We start from the raw sequence: 20788 nt of genomic DNA, 5'->3' as shown, positions 1-20788 counted from the left end.
AATATTAGTCCTTGTGCCCGCTTTGCATCATGGGTAAATGCGCTGACCCCCACTTCACCGTGCTAACCCGGCAAGTTACACTTTAAGGCTAAAATTACAGTGCGTGTTTGTATAGCACGTCGTAAATGTAGCGACATGTTAATTGTACATCATTTTTATGTCTCGTTTAACTGTCATTGTGGATTTTCTGTTATGAAACACTTAGTTGTCCCTGAGCGCTTCAGCTAAAGGTGGCTGTTAAACTTCACTCTTGAGTTCAACGAGGAAGAGAATGTCACGTCTACTTGTTCTACTACTGTATGTTTTTATAGCGGCCGAAGTCTTGTCTTTTTCTGCTGCATGTGAGAATCCTCGCCCGGTCGCTTGGAGAAGCACTTAGGAAGAACAAATGAAAAGTCTGGAGGATTTTGGAACAAACACAGCTCCTCGGGTTTGACCTGGTTGAAGTTATTTCCAGAGCTTAGTGACAGCTCCGTAGGACATGAAACTGCACAAAGTACTGCTTTCTGGCTGTGTGAACTGTACCATCATGTACCAGTCCTTCGGTAGAAACATTTATTCAAAGCATCGCATTACTTTTGCGAGGGCATTTTCCTCAAGACAGGATGCGGCTCAGACCCCCATCATTTGGAGAACTGCCACATTGCTCAGCTCACCAATGTACACCGTGCCGCTCGGTAATAGAAAACCGATGTCACACGGTAGAAACTGCATAGACATTTGGACGAGGCATCAACTGAGAAAACCTCTGTCTGCATCCGTGAGTAAGGATAATCTGCTGCCAGGAGGTTCAGCATGGCCTGGTAAGTCTTTATTTATAATCACAGGTAATAAAATTAACTAATTTAATCCTGGTTTTAGGGGGCAGTGATATCTGAGGTGCACTGAGCACGGCACCGTCCCCACACGCTGCTCTTCGGTGCTAATATATATATTTTTTATTTATAATATAAATATATATATATATATAAAACATGTGGTAATGTCTTTTTATCTTAAATGTTTTTTTTGTACAGGGTCTTTCATGCGCAGTAATGTAACTGAAGCCCCGATCTCCAGTGTGCCTCCAACTTTTGTAGTGGTAAGAAGTTTACAGAAAATCTGATTTTTAAGTAAAACTACTGTATTACAGAGTGTAACACTACATTTTACATTTTATAACAACACATTTTTTAAACTATATTTATTAGATGCAAATAAAAAACGTGTCCCTTTCAACAGATGAAGTTTGACCAAGAGGGGAACGTAACAACATTTGGTAAGTGCTTAAAATGTTTACAGTTATTTATACCTGAATATATTTATTACTATGTATTTTCAGTTTTTTTTTCATTTAATTTATTTAACATATGTGTCAGGAATTGTATTCTATGTATTCCAAGTGCTTGAATTTGACCATGATAAAAGTGAAAGAAAAAGAAGTATTATATTCAATAATTTATACTAAAAATTTAATAAATTCAATCAAGTTCGAATCAAGTTCTTTGCACTTGTTTCAACTATTTGTTAATTATAATTAATTAAATATTACGTATTTAAAATGGTACTGAAAGAATGTTTAATACATTGGGTCATCTGCTTCTGCTTTTCTCACTACCTTTTTTGACTTTATTGTGTCCAGAGAAGAAGAAAACAGAGCTTTACCAGGAGTTAAGTCTTCATGCAAGAGACCTTCGCTTCCAGCACAGCATCAGCCTCACCGCAAGAAACAACTGCATTATTCTAAGGATGACGGTATGCTGTTTTTTTCTCTTTTTTTGGTCTCCAATCACACTGTTTCACATGGAATATTGTCTCTGAATTAAATTCAGGAGTAATCTGTGGTAGTCTTTGTGTAGTTTAGTCGAGTCTGTTGAGCTTCAAACTAATTTTAGGCTACTGCTATTACCTAAGGTAACAGCTCATTGAGCCAAATAATAGAAAACAAAAACAGCCTTAAGTCGCCAGTCATTTTATTTTTCAGTTTCTCACAGAATAAACTATAATCATAAATTCCATCATAAACAGATAAAAAGAGACAATGACAGTATAGACACCTTTCACAGTCCTCTGGGACATTCTTTAGATCGTGCTACAGTTGTCTGCCCCCCTGATGATGAGGGTGCGGTGTAGTAGAAAGAGCAATCATTTTCATCCCTCATTTTACAAATTTTTGCACCATTTTCTGTTTTGAGCAGTTCCTCTGTAGTTTCCACCATTTCCACACTGATGTGGCCACAGTCCTGATCACAACTGAGGCAGAGAGAAGAACAAAAAAGCAAGATTATTATGAATGCTTAAAATATGTGGAAAATTGCTTATGACAGTTTGTTGTTAAATTTTTACATAAACATTTTACCAACAAACTTAAAATTGAAAGCACAGAAATGTGAGGCAAATCATTGTAATATTTTTGGAGTATATGTTGTTTCGATTAGTGTGAATTGTTAGTAACATTTAATAACATTTATTATATGTAAATATCAACATCGAAAGTGTTTAGAAAATTCCCAAACTTGACCTCGTGAACCCTTTATTACAAACAAATGCTTATACAACATATTAATACAATTAGTTTACTTTCAATCTGCAGTTTGAAAAGTAATTTCTGTTCCTCTCAATTTATAATTTATCCACCGCGTCTTTTCTCACCTGTCTTTTTTTGTTCCCATTCCAAAAGCTCGACACTGCACACACTCCATGTGCTGCATACATGTGTCCTGACAGGTCGGGCAACTCTCACAGGTCGGGTCGGCATATGGTGGCATACATACACAAGTTCCACACTGACACATGCCTCTGTCGTTGCACACCTTCTGGTTTGTTGCCATACATGAGTTTACATCCATGGAGCAACTACAGTCCTCACCCGTCCAGCCCTCGTCACATAAACATTCACCACAGGTGCACAACCCATGTCCTGCACATATCCTGTTTAATGTAAAAAAATGCTTTGAATTGAAATCTCCTTATCTATTTTAGAACATGCAAAACAAGAAAAGTACTTCAGAATAAGCCATACTTGTTGTTGGATCTTTCACAGTCAAAGTTGCTACACTCGCAGTATCGTCCAGAGTAAATTTCTGCAGGATTAATTCGCCTCTCGCATTCACAGAAACCCTCCACACACAGCCCCCTGCCACTGCACACCAGGGCGTCAGGGTCTGAGCGACAGTAGTCTTCATTGGGTGAAACAAGTGAACCAGACTCCCTCTGACACTCTTTGCCACTAAAGGAGTTGTAGCAGTCACACCGGCCACACATCAGAGCTCCACGACCGCTGCAGGCTGCACTGTTTTCCTCACGTATTCCAACACAACCACACTGACCTGTGGGGAACATTTAACCCTATCAATTTTTTTTTTTTTTTTACCATTTCTCTGATTTTTGTCACACTCTTATACATCAATTATTTGACCTATTGCCATTTAAATCTGCCTGGATGGTTTAGTAACTGTAACACAGTTCTTTGGAAGCACTTACATTCAAAAGTTATTTCCAATGTCGTACTCATTGAAAACCCTTTTGGAGTGATGGAGACAGACCATGGTCCCATTTCATCATCACTGGGACAACGCGCAGCCTCCACATACACCTAGGAAATGGGCTGATTTTTTATAAGGACAAAAATATGACAAACTTCACTTCAAAAATGCTTCTAAGGTTTGAACAATTCAAAGGTCATAGAGACCTGAACTTGTGCTGGGGGTCCAGTTTTAGTAGCCATGAAGGTGATGTTGAGTCCTCCTGGTACGTTGCTGGTATCTGCACTTAGTTCTGGCACAGGCTGACCTTTTTGTACAGTGACCATCAGAGGGAATGACATCTTTACACCAGGTCTTAGACGAAGGTACAATTTTTCTGGCTGGAGGGCAGAGACCACATCCGCTGGCCCTCTTCTTGGTTATATAGGAATAAAACCAGAGACTTTAGCTAAAATGTTCTACTATAAATGGCATAAAAGGTAATTATTGTTCCTTTTTAGTTTTTTCTAATCTGTGAATGGTTGGAGATGTACAACTCTGTACCTACCTACTGTGTTCAACCTTCACCTCCCCCTGAGGGCTGTATATGTGACTTTTACGACATCCTGCCCTCCTCAGCCCCCTTGAGGTTTGACACCGACTGCTTAATCCAGGAGCTGTGCACCAGGCACATTCAGGGCTGGACTGGATGCACTGGTCACAGCTGGACGCAGAAGCGAGACATGGTTGTTTTTTGGCCCAGATGGGGCCCAGAAGAGCCAGCAGGAGACAGAGACAGAGCAGCTTTATGGCCATCCTGTAGAAACAGGAAAATAGCATGGAGCCATTTCTTATAAATGAAAAAAAGATGCTACATTACAATTAAATTGTATGTAAAAACAAGACCTAATAGTCACAGTCAAGAAACATATTTTTCTGGTTGTGTAACTGCACACACAACTCTGAATGTATTTCTCTATTAATTCTCTGTGAATACTAAAAAAAAAGACATCTGCTTTAGTGTGCAGCTATTTTCATAGTTGGCTCATTAATATTTATCAGTCATTGGGCTGGTCATTTGGATTAAATGGACCAAAATGTTAAATCTGAGTTTTTGGAACTTGTAAAAAAAAAAAGTCTCAAAATAACGTTACAAAACAAACTTAAAATCTCTGGTAAACTTTGTTGACTGATTGATTTTCATAGGTCAATCCTCAAATAGTCGACGAAACATCCTGGCCCCAAAACAAATAAACAAATGTATATTATTGACCAGTTGGTCCAGTACAAAGGAAGGAAACTGGGTCTTTAAATATTTGGATTAAAAACTAGCAGTGATGTGAGTTTATTACCTCAAGTGTTGAAATATTTCCGTGTTGTCTCTCTGTTAGGACGATGTTTTTCTCTGCTGAATCTGACCCACTCACAACCATCCAGTGGCCTTGTACAAATGACAGTAGATGCTTTGGGAGATCACTGATTAAAGTAGCAGTGTGTCAGCAGGCTTGATTACACAAGCAGGGGATCACATGGAGCAGGTTGTTCACTGCAAATATTTGCAGACCAGAGTCAACGGTGGGGCCTGTTGTCTTTGAAATGTAAATACTCAAGATACAAGCAGAGAACCCTGAACAACAGCTCATATCCATTCTCTGCAACATCCTACAGTCTTATGAAACAATGTGTAATTTGCTGAAATGACATGTCGTTTTTAGTGTCAGTTTCCTTGTGGTGCTTTAACTTTTTCCTAATTTCTTTCTGTCTCTTGTCTTTCCACAGTCTCTGAAAGCCATTGTAACCCCAGAGTCACTTTTAGTGTTGGACTTTCGTAGCCTAGGATTGGAACGCTGGCTGGTCCTGGACCTGGCCCCTCAGCTGGCTTCACAGACAAACTCTCTGCCCTTTGAGTTCAGAGCACTGGAGGCCATACTGCAGCACAAGGTGAGACAGAGGTGATGAGACACTGTCATGTTGTGTAGAAGAGTGAAAAGCTGTCTGCATTCTCAGGTCAGGTGTGTGTGTCATTGCTGACAGGTCAACACTTTACAAACCAGACTGAATGAACTGAAACCTATCATTTTGGATTTGTTGGAATCATTGGTGGATCCTAAAACCCATTCTGCTGACAGAAGTAAACTTCACATTCTTCTACAGAACAGTAAGAGGTAAAGCAATTGCCCACACAGCCACTTAACATTATTAGCAAATATCAATTGTTGTCTCCAAAACCAAAAAATACATTGTCCTCAAAAAGATGAAATATGCAGTGATTTTTCTGAAATAAACCATTAAAGGAAAGTAGACAGAATGTTCCTTTTATTTGCCTGTGGTAGGAACAGAGTCATTTCTTGTCATTTTGTTGCCCTAGGTGAGATAATGGTTTGGCGCTACATAATCATTTTATTTTTATTAAGCAGTTACTGTATCAATCCCTCCAACAGATGGCGCCATTAGCATAACACCTATTTATCCGATTCTATCAGCAGGCTCTGCTCAGGGGATGCTAAAATATTTTTGTAAAAACACAGCGGAGAAGCTCTTAGAGTAGAGAAGCTGGGAGCAGTTGTTCATAAAACAGTAAGTACATGATAAATACTGTGCAACAAACAGCAGATTGGTCATTAATGGAAAAAAACTCTGTTATAAACTGTTATATTCAATAAAAATGATAAATAAAAAAAAATCTTGTTTTTTAAATCTATGGTGTCGCAAAGAAATTCACTATGCTTTACTATCAAAAATAATAAAATGAATTATGATGACACCGGTTTTCATCCTAAAATAAGTCCATAAGAAAACTAAAGAAAATAGTAGTGTTTTCAATTTCTTCAAATAAATCTGTACTTCTTCTTCACAATTTAAAAATATCAAATCTGATTGTGAAGAACACATTTTCTCTTTCAGTTTATCAGAGCTGGAAACGGACATAAAAGTTTTTAAGGATTCTTTGCTGAAGATCTTGGATGAAGACGAGATGATTGAGGAGTTCTGTCTGACCAAGTGGACGGATCCGAGAGTGTTGTACGTCTCACATTCACTCATATACACAGCATTCGGATACGACTTACTTTAATGAAGTGTAAAAAATCTGTAGTTATCAATTATTAGTTTGTCAACAAAAAAACAGACTTATATTTGATATTTAACATTAATGGCTGTGTGTCTGTGTTTGTAGTGAGGAGAGCAGTCTGGGCATAGACCATGTTGAGGAGATGGAACTTCTGCTGGATAATTTCTATATGCAGGTTGTACAACATCACACATGATATCTGTTGAAGTTTAGCTGTGAATTTATAGACCTTTCTTTCACCGATTTGTCGATGCCTATGTTCTGTCCTTAATCACTGTTCGTTTGTATGAAAGTGTTTTAAGTCTTCACCAAACATGGAACAGTGAGATTGTGTTGATTTTCTCCCTCCAGACTGAGGATCTGGGGAACAAGACCAGAGAGTTAAAGGAACTGATAGATGACTCTGAGAACATAATTTTTATTAACCTGGACAGGTATACACACAATTACTAATCCGCTCTGAGTATCTTTCTATTTTATTTTATATTCATCTGCTGCCGCCTAGTGGAATGGAGTATTTATTTGTTTTGCCTGTCTTGTAGATAAACAAAGACATTTCTTTTCAGTAAATGAGCAATAGTTTTTAGGCCATTTAAGTGAAGTTAGATCATTTTCATGTTACACTTGATGATCTCTCACAGCACACTAAAGTGGCATTGCACATTGTTTTAGGAAACACTGTTTTAGAAGCTCAGTTAATTTATTTCTCGTCTTTTCAGTCATCGTAATGGTATGATGCGTCTGAACCTGCAGCTGTCCATGGGAACCTTCTCTTTAACCTTATTTGGTCTGGTGGGAGTGGCCTTTGGAATGAACCTGTCCTCATGCTTTGAAGAGGTGAGTCTCTCAACTTTGAAGGTTATTTTTGCTGTTCATGTTGTCACGTTACTTAAAACTCCTGCATCATTTTTAATCTGACAAATATTAAATACTGGTGGTTTTAGATGACACTGAGATAGATTTAACTTTACCTTTCATTACTTGATTTATTGTAGACAGTTGGAAGATGTGATTACTTGATTTATTGTAGACAGTTGGAAAGATCTGAGATGTGTTTGACTGCAGAAAGATTTATGGCCTTTTTAAAAGTTACGACCCAAGTGGTGATTTTGTCTCTGTTGTTGTCTCTCAGGACCCTCGTGTTTTCTGGCTGGTCACAGGCTTCATGTTCTTAGGCAGTGGGTGGCTTTGGAGACGACTGCTGTCATTTCTGGCGTGACATCTGGAGCCATTACTGTAATGTACAGTTCAGTTAACATTCACACACATAAAAACAATGTGTCAACTAACACTGCATTGTCCCGACTTGTCATGTTATTTCCAAGACAGGGTTCCCAAACATAAACAACTACTTCTGTCAGTCCTGTTCTAAACAGGCTCTTCACACATATAAGTGCAGTATTATTTCTGAAGGTTAACTTTATTTTTTTTCACTGACAAAACCATTTTTTATAAAATATATTATTATTCAAATTAAGTTCTATTCTTAAATTAAAGAAAAATTGGTGCCAGGTGTAAATAGGAAGTGTAGCAGGTTTTAAAATGACACTAAAATATTGCACATAAAATAACAAAGACTGAGAAGTTGGACAGTTGGAAAGTGACATTAAAATTTTCTCCCACATGATAAACAATAAACTGTTAACTACAAAAGCAGTCTCAACTTAAAAACCTGCTTCATAAAAACATGGAGAAGTTCAACAAACATTGTTTGCCTGGGCTGATCATTGGAAGTGTTAGTAAGACTGAGTGTTGAAAACCCCTGTTCAAAAGCCACAATTTACTATGATATAGTAAAGTAAAACAGATTGCAGATGTATTCACAAGTGACATTTCTTGTCTTTGTCTTACAGATGTCTACAGTTGGGTAAACACCAGAACACCAGACATCAGGGGAAGGCAGACAAAGATCCCTGTTAATAACCACAGACCTCACACAGACGGCACATTTATCTTGAATTTCCTTTAAGCGACGGAGACTTCTTCACTCCTGTAAATGAAATAAAGACTTCTTCACATCTTCTTTACAATAGTCTGAGATTCCACTGTGTTCGTATGACACGTAAAGGTTTTTTGTATCTTCATGTTTGAAACCTCAGCCTTTTTTTAATTAAACTGAAAAACAAAATAGTTTGAATAATATAAATGTAAAAACAAACCTTAATATTTACATTATTATTTGAATGTAAATATTATTTTTTTAAATAAACTATTCTAAGACCCAAGAGTGTTAAATATTAACCCTAAATATTTAAGAACATTTTAATATATGTTAAGTCTCGCAAGTGACAACTGATGCCACCTTGTGGAGCTCTTGTCATTGTGGCTATAAATCCCTGGGATCAAAAGACTCTTAAATCAGGTGTGTTTATTTTTTTAAACCTTAGTGTATTTGTGAACTAGTGATCGAAACCTCTTCACAGCCAATAGGAGCAACTTTCCACTGCTGTGTATAGTGTGTCATTTTTGTGTTACAGTAAGATGTTCTTCAACGTTTAATAAAGTTTTAAAAATGCTTATAACAGGTGTGTATAATTATTTTAAAATCATCTGCAATAAATGTAAGCCTATATCTGAAAATGAAAATTATCCAACTCTAGTGACTGTTTCCTCTTCAATAACCTATATTCAAAAAGCTTTTTTATCACAACCTGATATTTTTTGTCATGTTAACTGCATTTCCTGCCATTTTAAAAATGTATTTTTGAATGGCGTTGCTATGCTAAATTCCCTGCTAGGACAGGAAATGCCTATAATGAGGGACATAACCAAAACAGTACAGTATATGTATGGTCTGTGTCCGTCATTGAACGGACGACCCTCCCCCCTCGCTCTCCTCCCACGACTTCCTCATTCTACGTCATGCCGTGTTGACGTCACTGCGGAGCCACGCTGCAGTCCAAACAACTTTTCCAGAGCAAGCCCAGTTTCACATTACTGACTCCTCCGCACTGTCGACATTTACCCGAGAAAAACACGGGTGAAAACGTGACCTGGACTAAGCCGATACGACGCTACTTTTACTTCCACCAACAATAGCTTACCTCTTCTACCAATTTGTCGTCCTCTTCTTTTTTTAGACAATCTTTATTCTGGAAGTTAAAATGAGAAATCTGTGGTTGTTGTTTCTCGTCGGACTGGCGACAGGATTTATTGGTGAGAAAAAAGTAAGTGGCTTTAAAGAATAATTTTTACTTTTAATTTGTGCCAGATTTCATCCGTTTGAACAGTTGAGTGTCTGTATCAATAATTTTGAAGAAAATGTATATTTTCCGAGTTTTGCGACAAAGACAAAAACTGAACTATAAAATTAATTTTTAGTGCCTCTGTTTTCTTGAACTGGATGTTAAGCTTTTAATTTCCTTACATCAAAGTTGAAGTAGATTCGGGCTTCTTGCCCGGCAAAGTTTCTTCGTTGGTTGAGTGGGTCCATTAATTATTTACACTCAAACGTTTATGCTAACCTGTTCAGTATCGGGAAATTCGCAAAGCGTGCTAAATGAGTATGCTTTGCGTCATGTTTGAGTCATGCTTCTTGATTTAAAACATGTTTCATTCACAAAAACGTTTTATTTATTTTTAAATAATGACTCACATTTTGTAAAAAATATCCAAATATAGATGAAAAACTACGTCCGGTCCTGTGCCTCCGCTGAAAAGTAAATGTTGTGATATTGAACTACATAAGTCAACATTATCCTCCGTGAATCAACAGCATGCACTGTGCTATACAACAGATGTGGAACTGATGACAGACATATTTGCAGAAGTTATGTCCCTGTTTAGCAGCAAATTAACTCGGGGCCAAAATCTCTTTACCCTCCAGTTTGACCATTTGAACACATGTCTTTGGACTAAAGAGTTAGAGGGAAATGGTTATTCTTTAATTTAAATAAATAAATTGCTAAAAAACGACAAAATCCTCCTCCTTCTCACTGCATTACCCCTCTATTTCTTTGTGACTGCTATAAAACACCTGAAAATGACAGACTGGAGCAAAGCCTAGTATTTTGTCACTAGTATTCTAGTATTCTGGCGACATGATTTATCGACTGTAAAAGTCCCGAAATGAAATCCACGGAGCTGGAAGACCTCTTAAAAGCATGATATGTAGGATTTATGGTCTTTATATTGCGATAAGGAAGAGGACTGAAACCTGAGACTGGCCTGTTGGATACTTACGTAGAACAAACTAAAGTCAAAGAGCACATTTAAAGAGTAGTTAAGAAAACCTTTTCTCTTTCTTTCCCAGCTGAGTCCTTGTGAGATATAAAACTGTACTAAAACCTTAACAACTGGGATGGTTTTACTGCTGTGTGATGTTTCCTGCTCTAATCCACATGCCCTTTGATTTCTCCTCACATTTTTCCACCAACACACAGACCTTCAAGTTTAAATTGCTGGGTGTGATGGGTGGCATCATGAATTCATAGCCTGTCTTTCTCTCTGTGTGCGGCCAAAATGACCGTGAAGAAACTTGTGAGTCAAATAGTCATAGAGGTTACTCACCTCTGAAATCTGGATGTTTAAACAGATTATTTGCCCTCTGACAGTTTGTGTCCTGAGCGTTGAGTCATTTTCTGCGTAGATGACTCACAGTTAGTTCTACTGGGCTAGCCCTGACAAGCCTGGTACTGCATTTTCTATAAAGTCAGATAAGACAAGAGGAAGAGTTTAACACTTGTTTAAACCTGTTGCCAAAAAACTCACATGACCAACTTGGTATATAAAGTTATACACCAAATGATGTGGTAATTTGATATTGGCCGTAGACATTCATGTGATCCCAGTGGCATGGAATTGGTCACAGCATATTATTTACAATAGTGTCTTCTTTGTGAAGACATTTTATTGCCTTCCTGAATGGTTCTAAAATGTTCTGGTGATTTTTGCTGTGTGTGTGTGCATGAGTCTGTTTATTTCAATCTCAGTATGGCCTGGAGGAATTTTCAAAACCATGTCAAATATTTGAACCTAAAATGAGGTAGCATTTGTTGACATAGACGAAGACTGGTAGTTCAATTTAACAGTTTCTGTTAAATGTTTCTGTCTCTAACGATGCTATGGAAACACATAACTGACACTTTAGTGTCACATAAAATATATAATCAACCTGTGCAAAGTTAAGTTTCTGAAGCAGCATTGAGCATCCCTCCACATTGACACGTTCACAGTTGTTGCTTCAGAACTCCACTGAAATTAGTTAAATTCTTTGTTGAGCCCCTCTTTTATTAGCTATATGTTTATTGGTTGAGAATGGATTTGCCCCCCACTTTAAGAGTCAATGCGTTAAAATAAGCCACAAAGTTGGTTAACATAGGTTAGACACATGATAGGAGAAAACAGGCAAAAATAAATGAAAAGTTAACTCTCAAAGGCTAGATGGCAGCCGGAAGCTAGTCAAAAAGTTAGAGTTAGCACTAATGCTAAATGATGTTGAAGATAAGGATTTGTGTTGCAATGCTAAATACATTTCTATGCCATTTAGCATGCACCCAGTGGAACAGAGCATTGTGGGATGCTGCTGTGGAAATTTCAGTGGTGATGACAGCTTGTCTTTGTGCTTTTTGGCTGTTACACAACCTCATTCTTGACCTGTTGGTCTCTGGCTGACATCCAGCCCATTAGGGGAAATGTACTTTAATAGCTGTCAATCCAACCTGCATAAAACTTTGTATTTGTGGGCTGCAGATTTAATAATGTACTACCCCAACACACACACATACACACACCACCTCCCTGTTTTACAACTGTGACCTGACTGTTTCCAGAAAACTGTCTGCACCATGACAAAGCACCAGCAGACCAGATGGTCATATATGATCTGTGTCCGTGTGTGCACTATATACATATATAATGTCAGTCTGTTTTCCAGATGTGATTATCCACAGAGTGGCTGAGTCAAATCTTCCAGTAAACACTAAATGTTTCTCCATACTTTCCATGTCTATAGCTCTCCAGAGATTCATGTCCATACCTCCATGTCCATGTGACACAAAAGCAAATTCAAACCATGGACTGTGTATAAGAAATGGACTCTATGCTTTCTCATTACAAACTTGATTGATGGGGTTTAAGTAAACAAGTAATAATTAAAAACCATAAAAATAATAATTTTAAAATAAAAAAAAACATTAACAGGAATGGTACTTTTTTAGAAAGTCTGGGAATTTTTGTGTCTTTAAATATCTTTTTTCACACAAATAATTGAACAAATATTCATTCCTTGAATCATAATAATATTAGTAATTATAATCAAAGAGTATACTATTTTTATTTAGTCTCCCTGTGTACAGCACTAATTTACGTCATGTGAGTTGGTAAATCTGTCTACTGAGGTCAAGTTAAAGCGTTGTCATGAGCTCAAAGGGGAAATTGTGGTGGGTTTTGGTGTACACAGTCTGACTCTCTGTCAGCGAAAGATAGACCTGAGCAGGAACTGCTTTATGTCAAACCCAGAGACGAGACCAGACCAAACAAACAAGACTATTAATGACTGTCTGGGAGCTGAATGTGTGTAAAAACACAAAATTTGAGTCAAAAATCCCTTTGGTCAAATACAGGTGTGAAATTGGTGATGAAGGTAGAGGCTGTTTTCAGATGACACTCATGGTCTTGTGGTTGTGATGGTGGGAGTTATAGTTCTATGTGTGCCGTGTTTAATGGTAACAGCAGGGGTGAGCAGTGGATGACCTGCTGTTGCCTAAGAAACCACATTGGGAACACAGCAAAGGCATCTATTGTTTTAAAAAAGCTATATGAAAAAAATTAACAGACAAAAAAAAATCTCCACTCTTCATGTCATCCACCTTATTGACAAAAGCTAATTGTTATGACAATAGAACTTGTCTTGTAAAAGAAGTCTGCCGTCTGCAGGCACAAGACAAGGCTGTCCATTGTTGTAAACAGAAGACTCCTTTCTATTCATCCCTTGAGACAAAACACATTAAAGGCATTAGATGGACATGTCATTTGTCTCTGTAATGCCTTTCTCCTTCAGAATACGTGTGTGTGTGTTATTGTTTTGACAAGTGCAGCATCTGCTTTTGTAATCCAGAGCTAAAGATGGCAAGAATGTGAGAAGCCCGTCTGCTATTTCAGTCAGTCTCGCTGTTATGAGCCTCCACCGTCCTTTGAAAATTGATGTTGATGGTTTTCTGTTTGGCCTCTTTCATTACTGTGTGAACATCTGGTTTGTCTCATAATGTCTTTTTCTTTTCTGTAGTTTCTCTGTCATGCGGTTACATCTCTTTTATCTCAGACGGATATAAAATCTTAAAGGTTTGCCCCTTAGAGAGCATATAAATAGACCTTACTTCCCGATTGCGTAACAGAGTTCCATATAATCCTTAAAATGCATCATTTGTTCCCCAATGTTTGACCATTTAGAATCCAGAAGAGACTGATATATGCGGAAGATTTGGTGCAGAATAACCATTATCAGTCAAACACAATGTCACTTTTTCTTTCTTTTAAATTCCCTCAAGATTTAACCAACAACAGTGTCATTTTGTGTTATTTCAAGTATCTTTATGTTATAAATAACATCAAACAAAGTCCTGCTTTACTACTGACATAATTACTGTTAGATTTGTTTTTTGATCAACAGGTAAGTTTAAGAAAATGAAAATGGGATATTATTCACAATTTACAAGATCAGCCAATTTACGTTGGTTTGTAAGATGTGTGTTTTGTTAACTATATTATTTTTTAGAGGAAAATTGAAGATAAACCACATTGTTAGATGGTGTGTATGTGTAAACACCCTGTGAGATTGACAGCCAACATTTGTAGATATTGTTTTGGTGAAAGTCTACATTAGATTGTTTTTACAGACCACACACACACACACGTGACCTGTTTGTGTTCTGTCTGCTCATGCTTGCATTTCTTGCCCTGATATGAGCAAAGGAATGCCACTATGTTATCGTTCTGGGTCCAGAAGAGTAATACTTCAAGAATTTACTGCCTCATTTATTTCCCCCAAGTGTGAGAAATTATTGCAGTCGAAGACATAGCAGTGCAACTGCTCATATGTCTCGTCCACAGTCCACAGCACCTGTTTTATAAAGAACACTCAGTTCTCTCACAGTGTTTCTCTCTCCCACTCTCTTTTTTCCTCCCGTCTCCCACTTTTTTCTCTCTCTCAGCACCTGTGTTAGTGCAGGCATAGTATACATACCAGACATATTTCAGCCCTGAATGGGCCATATTCATCCCGGTGTGTATGTGTGCGTCTCCTTTTTAGGTTGCCTTTGAGGATAAATGCCAGTTTTAAAACAAGTCAGAAGAGCTGACTTTGGGTCAAAAGGAAGTGTAAGGGCACGGCTTAGAGTAAACAGTAGTGGTTGAAGTCGTGTGTGAGACTACAAAGTTTATATGGAGAGTTTATTTTTCCCAGTTCGGACTGTTTTTGTACCTTCCTAAAAAAAAAAAGCAAAACGCTAGGTTTTAAGAGCAGTACCAAATCTCATAGATAAAAAAGCTGCAACCTAATATAAATATACAGTTGTTTGCCACAGTGTCCGTTGTACTCCAGCGGTGTGCCACAGTGTCCAACAGTAGTGCATGGGGGTTGTTATAGTACAACCTGTTGGATTTCCTTTTTTTTTGTTTACCTGTCAACTATTGAAAACCCTTTACTTTTAAAGGTGTCTCGAGACACACGTTGTCATATACACACATTGCAGAAAAAGTTTGCTTTTCACCAAAACACCTCATGCTTAAAATACAACACTAAGCATGTGTTGTTGGAGGATTCAACTTGAGTGTTCTTAAGTGTTCTCAGGTTCTGTGACGTGTCAAAAATAACTGTCACAAATGAACCAGAACCCACTCTCTGTCTACTGTAACTGTGACAGCGTTGATGTGAGCACACTGTGTTTATACTGGCAGTCAGTAGAAAAAAAATCAGCTAGCATATTTGAGCAGCTTAGGTCATTGGTTGTGAAGGGTATTGTCTTACACTTGTATTCTGTAGATGCTCACATGTTTTCAATTAGGCGGTGGAATTTTCTGAGCGTGAATGAAGGAGATTTATGTGGATCTATGGCTCTCCCTCCTCCTACGTCTTTACTGTTTTGTCCTGCTGGACTCAAATGAGTTACAAAATTCTTTTCTTATTTCCAGCTCTTGGTCTCCTCCCAGTCACCGCTGTCTGCAGCAGACGACCTGTACTTAGAGGGCCGCACATCTGGGGACCTGCCTATAGATGATGAGGATGGTGACGATGACGGCTCAGGCTCAGGCTCTGGAGACTATGGTAAAAGCAGCTATTATTGTAGGATGGTATTTCATCACATATTTTCCACAATTTTTTGCTTTTTCCCAAAGTGTGTTTTCCTAATCTGCCACGTCAGATTAATGGGCATTGATTAGTCAACGCTGGGTCTTGTAAAGTTGGCCATAAAATCTCTGCAGATGTTTGACCTGAGGTGGTGTAAGTTATCCAGGTGAAATTTATTAGTTTAATAGTAATTCAAGGATGTCTGGATGACTCATCTTCACACCCACAATAAGGAACATCTTCATACCTTCTTTCACTGTGATCTGTCATAGTTTAGTGTCTCATATACTGTTGTCATAATATGAGTTTTATAAAACCTACAGATAAGTATGTACGTGTTTATACCAGTCTTTAGCCCTGGTCTCAATCAAAGATAAAACATCTTTACTTTTCTAGACAAAAGCTGCAATTAATCAACCACTTGAACTTTTACATTTATCAAAAAATGTTCAAAATATTTTACCAAAGCACCTTAATTGTAACAGCATGTGTTTTACCAAATGGGTTTGATTTAAAAACATTGGATTTCTAGGTGTGGAGTAAAAAGACAAAAAAAAATTACAATTACAATTTCTAAGGCTTAGTTGAGCTAACCATATGGTCAGGATTTTGCAGGAAAATAGTTTTCTGTGATTATTTTTAATGTGGTTTGAAAAACTGTTCCCAAAGAAAATGAGAAATGTATTTTCATCGCTGCACCAGAACACTACTGTTACATTTTTGGGGTTTTAACATAAAAAACAGGGGTACATTTATACTTAGTGACACACTTCAGAAATTACACAACACTTTTAAAACCAAACTCCTGCACTGGATTGAAATGTCGTTGGTTCTTCATTCTCAGATTTCGTCTATGCAGACAAAGAAGAGTTAATCAGGAGAATCCTCAACTTCTCTCGAACCACAGTCTCCAAAGAACTGGAGCCAGCTCAGCCACAGCCATCAGCACAATCTCCCCACATCCCAACAACCACAGCAGCTGACAGCCATGTCCACATAGTAACAGAAAAAACAAAACCTGATGAAGACAACAGGGAGGAGAAGGTACAGTTCATCACGTTAGTTTGTCCTTTTTAATCTCACATTTGGGTCCCAGGACCTCTCTGAAACAAACAAACAAACTAAGAGCTTCACTTCATTTGAAACCTGACCTGTTTTAAATACATACTTTATGGTTGTTCAGTGCACAAAGCAAACACTAAACTGGGGAATTTTCTCCTCCCAGGTGCCAGATGTTGTCCCAACAGCTGAGCGTTCCACAGAGCATACGAGCACCACCTCTGCTGCCAGTGAAACCACCACAACCACAGTCAGCGTAGACATCGGTGTAGTCAAAGAGCATGAAGAGGACAACAGTTTGGACAGGTGGGACATCACCACACCCGGCGAAATTTTGATCCAGGAGGAGAACAACGAAGTCTGGGGCAGAGACAAACGCATAAAAAATGCCGAAGAGGTCACGTCGGAAAACATGTGGGAGAGGACAGAAGTTCTTGCAGGTAGGAGACAAATTTGAAAGCATTTCTTTTAAATACTACTTTACATGAAGTGTAAATATTTAAGACGATGTTTGATGCCTTAATCTTTTTGGATTGAATTAAGTGAGAAAATAAACTATTTTAACACATGGATGTTTAACCAGTAGAAATGATGTTTGGCCAGTGCTGCCTGACCGTTGGAAGCTAATGTGGAGCCCTATGTGGCTAGTTTAAATTGGCTAACCTAATGGTTAAATGATGTTTATCAGTAATGTTTTCAAACTCTCTGTGTGTCCTCCAGCTGTGATAGCATGTGGAGTTGTGGGATTCCTCTGTGCTGTTTTCCTGCTCCTACTTCTCGCCTACCGTATGAAGAAGAAGGACGAAGGCAGCTATGACCTTGGAGACACCAAACTGTCCACGACAGTTTATCACAAAGCGCCCACCAAGGAGTTTTATGCCTGAACCTCATAACTGGGACTTATCATGGATTCTGTCATTTGCCAAAGGGCTGAGGATCAGGAAACATCAGATTTCTTTTGATGTGCATTCCTGAAGACCAGCACCTGTACTCTTCTCAATGTTCCTTAGATTTACTTTTATTTTTCTTCATCATTCCTATGTTCATCTTATGCCATCTTGATGTTTTTCTTTCTTTAAAAGAAAACACATTCATATCATTCCAACCTGGTTTTGGAGCGAGACATTAATACTCATCCTCAATTTTAGAGACAATAATCTTCACTGCAGGAATCGGTGGGTCTATTTTAGGGAGGCGATCAGCTTTAATGTAATAATGACCTGGTGCCTTTAACTTGTTTAAAGTGAAGCATGCCGGTTTTGACCTTTGACAAATCCACTGTGCCTTTTAGCCTAACAGACATTTGCAGCCAAGAAGAACAGCAGGAGTCTGTGAACCTAGGATTCCTCATAATGGATTTTCTGCGCTGTTGAATAAAACTTTGTTACTAAGTAATGGGATAATTCTAAGGATTTGACATTTATTTGAGGGCAGACTGGTTTGACAGCTTTCTCTGTTACATTTCATTTTTCTGTTGCCTGTGCTGAATTGAAGATTTAATGTCATCATGAAGAATGAATATGTTTTTTTTTCCATACGCTGTCCAGTATTGATATGAGATTTGTTACTCATCGGGTACTTTGGTTTTTTTTTTGTTTGTTTGTTTGTTTGGTTGGTTTTTTTTTTTTGTAATTTTTTTGACACGTAAACCTGGCCAAATATAAATGTTCTCTAATGGCTTTTGGTTAAAAAAAGACATTTTTAGTACTTTTTAAATGTGATTGCATATTTGTAGGTTCTGTTTCCAGTTCCATTTTTCTTTTTAAATATTGTGCATTCACAAAGTGTCATCCCTGAACATTTAAACGCCTAACCAACAATGATATTATTTTGAAAAGAGTGCAGCGAATGTAGGACAGGATTGTTGAGATACAATAAAGAGCCAAAGTTAAATTACTATAATCCAAAAACTGTAGACGTGACCAGTGTTGTCTGACAGAAGCCAAAACACATTCCTGTTGACTACACAGCTGAAGTGAGACCCTGAAGCTTAAAGACGGTTCATTGTTTCCTATGGGTTTTTGAGACCAGCAGCCAAAAAGAATCAATAAAAATATATACATATATATGTACAGTATCCGCTTTCTTCGTAACTGTAACATTTAGTGAGTCACGTAATCTGTCATGATTGTAAAACTGTCTCGGTCTATTTTTTTTATATGCTAATGAATGATGCTGAGTAATTGTTTAAAAAATATTTAGGGCTTTAATAAAATTATTTCCACATACTTGTTTTACTTAAATGCAACCAGTAGAGAGATTATACTGTACAAAATAATATTAAATATTCTGTTGTTTTTTTTCCAGTATGGGGCTTGTGGAATTCCATTCAGCTAATAATTATACAGTTTTAGATTAATGATTTTTTGACTCTAGCCATTAATTTAATGTGGACAAATGTACTGTAATTTTTTCCTGTTTTCTTAAAACTTAAAACTAAATTCTTAAACTTATAAAAATCTTTATCAAACTGCATTTGACTTCATTGGTAAGCTTAGTAGTGTAACTGAGTGAACGCGCAGTTTATCTTCACTTTTCATATTAATCTTTTTTTAAACATTGTAATGTTTAAAATGAAACATACAATATTTTCTTTACATTTTAGTTTTTTAATGTTACTTCCCTGATTGAACAGTTTATATAACCTAGTATGTGATGCCACATCTTTTTTTGCTTCTAAATATAATATTTTTATCATACAAATTGCTTGATCATAATAGAACTTGTTTTAGAATAATTCTAGACTAAGTGAATGCAAAATTATATGCAAACTACCTATTGACTATGGTCGGAATAAATGATCCTATAGCTAACCTTATGTGACTTGTGCTAGTTGTTGGGCACTTGATTCCTTGGTGCCTTACAGTTCATTGTCCACACTGATTCTCAGTATTTGTTTTTTTTCTTTCTTTCTTTCTTGGACCTTTAAACTGTACAGAACCACATCTTGAATTCTGGGCTTCACTGCCTCAGTGGGATCAGTTTACAGAATTCTGATTCTAATCTGTAAATGCTGGTATTCAGATCAGAATCCAACAGGTGACCAATGACTTGGGCATTTTTTTTTCCTAAGATCTCTTTATGTTCATATGGTACGTTGACGATACTCTAATTTATGTATTAATTTATACGCGCTAAAACTATAGTCTACGTTAGTGTGATACTGATTAGTTAACTGTACAATCTTTACTTGTGGTTAACATGTATTTGTGCTTATTGATTATGCCATTTCTTTATTGTTTGTTTTTAAAGCCTTTGATTTAATTCCAAATATTCTTCAAAATAAAAAACACTTAAGGTACTATAATTTCATTTTAAGTAATGTAAGTCCACCAACGACAATGGTCTTTTTCAGCCTAATGAAAAATCAAAAAAGCACTAACCATTAATCCATTTGACACCATTTTGTTAAACTGTGTACAAAAGGCAGCAAGAACATAACTGTTGCTGATATTGTGCATCTTCTGAGGTTCACTACTGAATAAAAGAAACGTGGCTTTAAATTCATTGCAACAACTGTCATTTTTCCTCTTTAGGATTGATGTGTCTTTAAAAAGACTTTCAAATAACAACTGGAAAGAATTTTTGTTTTCCATGCATGGAACACAAGTATAATAGTATGGAAAGTTGTCAGAGGCAGAGAAGTCTTGCTCTTTAACTTTAACTTAAAGAAACCAAGACAATTGAGTTGGCTGTGATGTAACTGCTTCAGATAAGGTGACCTGGATGACAAAATTTACAGTCCCTTTACTAATATAAATGGCAGAAAAAGACATAAGTAATCAGCACAGAGCCAAATGGTCTGATGTTTTTTCAAAACCCAGTGATGCAGAGGGAAAAAAAACAAATGGCAGAGGTGACAAAGAGGCCTGTCAAAGACAGAGGAGTCATCAGAGGTGTCCTATTTCACTATGTACAAAGGAAATACAA

At 37.3% G+C, this 20788-nt stretch overlaps 3 protein-coding genes across 7 annotated transcripts; 2 read left to right on the top strand and 1 right to left on the bottom strand.

Annotated features, from left to right (window-relative positions):
- Positions 1-57: 57 nt before the first annotated feature.
- mrs2 (magnesium transporter MRS2) lies at positions 58-8545 on the top strand. Of its 2 annotated transcripts, none has more exons than XM_008323410.3 (12): positions 58-803; positions 1017-1081; positions 1222-1258; positions 1622-1734; positions 5223-5384; positions 5478-5608; positions 6348-6464; positions 6619-6688; positions 6865-6947; positions 7233-7350; positions 7646-7754; positions 8367-8545. In XM_008323410.3, the coding sequence occupies exons 1-11, from the start codon at positions 482-484 to the stop codon at positions 7730-7732; spliced, it is 1305 nt and encodes a 434-aa protein (XP_008321632.1). In that variant the 5' UTR covers positions 58-481; the 3' UTR covers positions 7733-7754; positions 8367-8545. The 2 variants fall into 2 exon arrangements, with proteins under 2 accessions (XP_008321632.1, XP_016893611.1); XM_017038122.2 differs by having other exon boundaries at positions 7646-7749; positions 8367-8543.
- LOC103388442 (integrin beta-1-B-like) lies at positions 1936-4952 on the bottom strand. 3 transcript variants are annotated; one of them, XM_008323409.2, is made up of 7 exons: positions 4796-4952; positions 4012-4260; positions 3671-3878; positions 3463-3574; positions 3002-3308; positions 2632-2910; positions 1936-2232 (listed from the first exon to the last, which is right to left on the bottom strand). In XM_008323409.2, exons 2-7 carry the CDS (start codon positions 4257-4259, stop codon positions 2040-2042), a joined length of 1347 nt encoding a protein of 448 aa, XP_008321631.1. In that variant the 5' UTR covers position 4260; positions 4796-4952; the 3' UTR covers positions 1936-2039. The 3 variants fall into 3 exon arrangements, with proteins under 3 accessions (XP_008321631.1, XP_024917509.1, XP_016893610.1); XM_025061741.1 differs by having other exon boundaries at positions 3005-3308; XM_017038121.2 differs by having other exon boundaries at positions 3671-3875.
- An 891-nt stretch (positions 8546-9436) lies between the features above and the next one.
- Positions 9437-20361, top strand: LOC103388441 (syndecan-2). 2 transcript variants are annotated; one of them, XM_025061744.1, is made up of 5 exons: positions 9437-9680; positions 15643-15775; positions 16659-16843; positions 17025-17298; positions 17579-20361. In XM_025061744.1, exons 1-5 carry the CDS (start codon positions 9618-9620, stop codon positions 17740-17742), a joined length of 819 nt encoding a protein of 272 aa, XP_024917512.1. In that variant the 5' UTR covers positions 9437-9617; the 3' UTR covers positions 17743-20361. The 2 variants fall into 2 exon arrangements, with proteins under 2 accessions (XP_024917512.1, XP_008321630.1); XM_008323408.3 differs by having other exon boundaries at positions 9438-9680; positions 16644-16843.
- The last annotated feature ends 427 nt before the right edge of the window (positions 20362-20788 follow it).

The sequence above is a fragment of the Cynoglossus semilaevis genome, chromosome 13 (assembly GCF_000523025.1).
Source record: "Cynoglossus semilaevis isolate Cse_v1.0 chromosome 13, Cse_v1.0, whole genome shotgun sequence".
Classification (NCBI taxonomy): Eukaryota; Metazoa; Chordata; class Actinopteri; order Pleuronectiformes; family Cynoglossidae; genus Cynoglossus; species Cynoglossus semilaevis.
This window is presented reverse-complemented; position numbering and strand designations above follow the sequence as displayed.